The 6,000-nt window shown below is 32.5% G+C and overlaps 1 protein-coding gene across 1 annotated transcript; it reads left to right on the plus strand.

The window, feature by feature from the left end:
• The first annotated feature begins 1,661 nt into the window (after window positions 1–1,661).
• Window positions 1,662–3,443, plus strand: LOC132713819 (uncharacterized). Its single transcript, XM_060696493.1, has one exon. The coding sequence runs from the start codon at window positions 1,662–1,664 to the stop codon at window positions 3,441–3,443; it is 1,782 nt and encodes a 593-aa protein (XP_060552476.1).
• Window positions 3,444–6,000: the final 2,557 nt, after the last annotated feature.

Genomic DNA, 6,000 nt, shown 5'->3' on the forward strand with positions numbered 1-6,000 from the left:
TTTTAAGATTCCAGCAAACTATGCATCAATCTTGTTACACTAATTAATAATAAAGGAGATTATCACATTTGAAGCAAAAAAAAAAGGTTGGTTATTCTTTGTACCAAGATATAGGTCTTTGGCAAATTAGATGGAATGTCTGAATGTTCTATATAAATGGTTATATGAATGGTTATTTTTGGTCAAAATTTAATTTGAAATTTGAAAGGTACCTATTATGTCTGTATGTGTATACAGACACTGCTATCATTACTTCTTGGATGGTAATAATAATGGGAAATAAGTAGTAAAAATCTTATTTTCATATATCACATTTATTATAAAATGAAGGTTACTTTTCTGCATGAATCATGTTAATAATTATTATTTGATTATTATCAATAAATTTATTACTTATATATGTGAAATGAACTAATTTTTTTTAAATATTTGTCTGTTTCAAATTTATAGATTAATGAACAGTAAAGCATGTAATCATTAATTATAACTACATGTATATGATTAGTGTTTGTTATAAATTCTAGGTTATGGTATTGTATGAAATATCTAGTCAGATCTAATACCTAATGTCTTATCATTAATTAAATACTATATTTGTAATACTGTTGATCTTATATCCTTTCTGCCTTGTTTCCCTTTATTAATGATATAATTCTAAATATGAAAAAAAAATTAAGATGTTTTGTCTGGCATGTTAACCTCTTGACATATAAATAAGTACAATTTGATTATTATCTCACTAAAAACGAGGAAAATTAAAGGAATATGTTATTTAATCAGACTAAGACATCAAAGAACGCCCAAAGATTATTGTCAAATAAGACATCAAAGAACGTCCAAAGATTATTGTCAAATAAGACATCAAAGAACGCCCAAAGATTATTTTCATGCTCGACACTGGGTAGTACGCTTTTATCATTGTAAGAGCATATGATGTTGCCTAATAATCAATGAAATCAGTCATTTCACTGTTTCGGTAAAGCGATTAATAAAATTACAAAAATCAAGACGCATTCCGCTTATTTTATCAGGATACATTAATTTCCATTTATATCATGCGGTATCATTCCACACAGGTGTACCTTCTTTATTCATATAAGTGTCATAATATGATATTCAAGATGACGTCAGCGTTCCGATAAATAAGTAATGCGAACGCTTTTGCGGTCACTGTTATGTTTTTATTGGACAGCTAAAACTTCAAACTGCTCTACTCTGACATGTACAGAAGTTATCAGTTCCTTACGCAAGTGAAGGTAACTATTACTGGTAAAATGCTTGACAGCCTGCTTAGAAATAATGCGTTGGCTGAACAGTGCTCTGATGAATTCAAAAAGGCTTACTGCCGTGATCCGGAGGGTAAACTAGCAACACCACTCATTATTTCAATACCAAGTTAAATAGCCCAACTCGAGTATAGCATATCATAGATGAATCTACATGTATATTTTAATGGCTGTTCATATCCGGAACATAAGTATCTGAAAGAAGTTATATTATCTACACCTCAGATCACTAACACTCAAGACAGGATATCATGTGACCAAGAAACTTATCGGAGTGTCATGTTATATTTTCCTGGTGAAAATTGGTTTGGTCGAATAGTATAGCATGCTATTTTTAAGGACGGAATAATTATTCAGTTCATTTTAACAATAGTAATGTCAGAACAAGTTAGCAGAAGTGACACTTCATGTCATAGAAACGAATCGCTGTCTGTTCCAGGGCGAAAGGAAGTTGAAATTGAAGGATCTGATTTTGTATATGAGTTTGTGTGTGATCCATGTCAAGAGGAAAGTCATCAGTACGTAGCATTTGGATTCTGTTCTAACTGCAATCACTATCTGTGTAAAACATGTTATACAGTACATTGTCGTCCGTTACCGACAAGAAACCACAACCTGCTGGACAAAGATCGTATGCCCAAAAACCGACCGCGATTGTCTACTGGCAATCATGACATGGACGAAAAATGTGAAAAACATAGCGGAAAAATAGTGGAGTATTTCTGCCAAAATCACGATGCAATCGGTTGTTCTGTGTGCATTACACTGGATCATAAACTATGTGGCGGAGTTCAGTTTGTACCAGCTATAATGGTCGACAAAGATAAAGCCCGCATGGTTATGCAGGAGCTTTCCTCATTGAATGGCAATGCAAAAGATAAACAGGAACGCTTAAATCAATGGTTAGCACTTAGTGAACAAAGCTTTGACAACGCTGTGCAAGATGCAAGAACATTTTCTTTAGAAATGAAAACTTCTATAGAAATGCTTGAAAAGAAGTTCGAAAAAACAGCTCAGAGCCATCGTGATACAACAGTGAATTTCAGAGGCCTTGAAATTGACAACTTAAAGAAAGTTATCCAGCAAACAGAGTCTCTAAGTAAGGACATGACATTCTATCAATCGGGCGATAAAAACGCACGGTTATTCATCGCGATGAAAAAGGCAGAGCAAATGATTGCATCTTATTCTCATGTCAATGACAATGATGTTCTCGATTTCAACTATACATTTCAACCGAATGAAGACTTAGCAAATCTCCAAGACAGTATAAAGACTCTAGGGGAAGTCCATGTAGTATGCAAAACAAACGAAGGTGGTGAAGACAATGCGTCGAATCTATCTCGTGTTAATGTTAAAACCTCAATGAAGCAGTTTGCTGCACATTCGAAGGACGATACTTCAGACTGCCTTATTGTGGGAGTAGTTTCTATAGGTGATCCTTTAAGAAAAATCGTTGCTGACGCCGGTAATAACCAAATCAAAGTTATAAAAGGGTATTCAGACACATTAACTACTTCTTTGAAAATACCTTCCCGACCATTTGCAATGGCAAAATTCAGTGATAACAAAGTTTGCGTCACCATGCCAGAGGAAGAGAAAATCATAGTCGTCTCAATATCCAAGTTTATGTTTACGAAAGATACGATACGCGTAGCAAAATCTATAACATGCAGAGGGAAATGTTACGGAATGGCAATAGACCGCATTGATGAAGAAATAATGATAGTGTGCGAATATGAAAAAGATCAGTTTGCGATTGATATCCTTAATTTTGACGGCAAAACACTGAGGCATTTTAAGTGCAAAGAGGAAAATGATATTCCAAGATATATTGAAGTTACAAATAGTCATATTTTTACCCTTGACAGTATCAATGGCGTTCTTAAAAGAAGGAAAAGACTGAACGGTATGGTCGAAAATACGTGCACGGTTGAACAAGCGTTATATTTTACATTAACTAAAAATTATTTGATAGTTGTAACTGGATCGCCACAAAAATTACGTATTTTTGATCATGACTTCCATGACTTGAATGCTGAAGGCGAGCTGTGTGACAAAGGTAATACCATTGTATGTGTTGGTAATGATTATGGTGATTCATTGTACATTGCCTTTAGTGCCGGATATGTTCAAGAATACAAACTTTGTAAATAAACATTATCACACACCCGTGCCGATTTTGCGACTCCGTAAAAATTGTATTGCACGGCCATGCATATTATTTTGACGTGACGTCATTAGCGTTATACAAACATAGTGTAAAGACGCGCTGAATGTTAGCGTAATACTATTTATTATATACTAATAAATGAAATATTGAGAAATATTGATGCAATAAAATGCATATTTTCATATTCCGTATTTTCACTGTAAAAATTTATTTTTCACTGCAGTGAAACATATTTTCCGTATTTTCACTGGTGTCTCGCCGGACTAGATTCTACTTTCTTTTAAATTCTGCCAGTACACAAAATTTTAGGGAAAGTCTTTCAAATTTTATCGCAAAAAAAGGGAAAAATGTATATAATAAACAGAAAATTCAAGTTTTTTCTATAAATACATGATTTATTTTCATCTTTTGGCATGAAAATTACCATATTTCACTCGTGGCTACCGCCACTCATGAAATATTTATTTTCATACCACTCGATGAAAATAAATCATGTATTTATAGAAAAAAACTTGAATATCCTCTATATACTAATAGGCGCGTCAATGAAAATGACTCTTATTTCACTTTAAACGGCCTTTATTTTGGGTATGTGATAAATAGAATATTAAATTCGTGTAAGTTCATTACTGAATTTATTTCAGTATTGAACTTACACTCATTCAATATTCTCTATTTATCAAATATTATGATACGATATACTAGCATTCTGCGATACAACTGAAATGTGTACGTAATGTGTTAGTCTGTTCTGTTGTTATTATCTAAGTGCTGACATTAACATAAAGTTAATAATTATATCAAGTAATATATAATCCAATGATAATTAAAAGTCAAACACTCTGTTGATATTGAAAGAGTCAAAATCATGTTTTATTCTATCTGTTATCAATTATTTAGTGATTTGAGCTAACTAAATTATAAAATTGCTGTAGAAAATTGCTTACAGGCAGAATAAAAAAACCTCCTCACCTCAGCTGGTATTAATTTTGTTTTAAAGTTAGAATTGTTGTTACAATGCCAGACGAGACGCCGAATTGTGGCCTTTGATATTCTTGATAAATCTTCGTCTATTACACAACTAAACATAGGAGCTCGAAAACAGGACCGCTGATTGCGGCGAATATTTGCGATCCTGTACCGGCTTTTACATATCGTTAGTCTTTTCATATTACCTAATAGTGTGAAATTAAAAAATAAATCAAATTCAATTTAATAAAATTAATTAAATACCGTCAGACTTGACCAATTTTAAAACTAGCAGATCATGTAAAATTAATGTTATATTCTTTTAGGCCGTACACTCGGATAATACGAAAAGATATTAAGATAAATGAGAAACATTTTTAAAAGCCGTTCCATGATTGGAAATGTGCGCAGCAATCTGCGCGAGGTTATACATTTACACGAGTTCTTCTACACAAGTACTACATGTATTACTAATTTCAGCAATAAACTGTTTCTTCCCTCTTCACCTTTATCACTTGCTACGTCCTCACTTGTGCTACTTAGCTTTAGAGCATCCAACGTCCATTTAAGCGATATGAATGTAAACAGGAAACGTTACTTCTATTTCTGATCAATTCTAGTTTTACATATTGCATTTTCCCTTATCACAACACAAATAAACACTAGAGGATGGGTCAATATGTAATGCAATATATGTTCAATAGATTTAACAAAAGAGTAAATATTTTAAAATCTTATATTTCAACCCTTCGAAATGATCTCCTCCTCCTCCTACATAAATACAAAGTTTCATTTTTAAATGCTTCAACATAATCCCCCTTAGGTAAAACTTTCAATAACTGACAAATGGCCGAAGCTTGACTTTAGTCAAGTAAAAAAAAGTCAAGTCAAAAGTTAAGTCAAAAAACATTTATTTCTCTCATTCTATGTACAAGCATGACATAATGAGGTGACAAACATGAATAAAAGTACAATGAGGCTCAAACATACTAGAGAAAATTATAATGGATAAATAATTTGATATTACACATGGTAGATTTGTATACTTAAGTTTCAAGTACTTATAGAAAGAACGCTACATTCAAAGGTAGTGTTTCATTTTTGTCTTTATTTTCTTTTTTCTTTCTATTTCACCAATGTGTTTCGATTGTAAGATAAAGTTGTCACTGGATGGACCTGGACAATTTACAGTGAAAATCTAGTTAAATTGGTAGGTTTGGAGAGAAAAGAAAAAATTTCTCTTAATTGCTTAATTTATTTAATGATATCTTGCATATTTGGTTGGTGGATACCTTTAATGGTCCTCTAATTTTTTGTGGAGTAAGTGGTCAAAGTCAAGGTCACTGGTTTAGAAAATAAATTTAAACATTTTTGCTCATACAGCCTTTATTTTTTGGTTGATGTTTTTCTTGTTTAATACAAACATGCCAAGGGATGTCCTCCTTCTTTGGGTATAGTAAGGGGTCATTTGGGTCAAGGTCAATGTGACCAATGTCAAGGTCACCAATGTTAAAAATAGATTTTTACATTTTTAAAGGTGTATTAACCATATTCTATAGACAGATGCCATTT

The sequence above is a fragment of the Ruditapes philippinarum genome, unplaced genomic scaffold (genome assembly GCF_026571515.1).
Source record: "Ruditapes philippinarum isolate M1 unplaced genomic scaffold, ASM2657151v2 ctg587_1_1_1_1, whole genome shotgun sequence".
In the NCBI taxonomy this organism is placed as follows: Eukaryota; Metazoa; Mollusca; class Bivalvia; order Venerida; family Veneridae; genus Ruditapes; species Ruditapes philippinarum.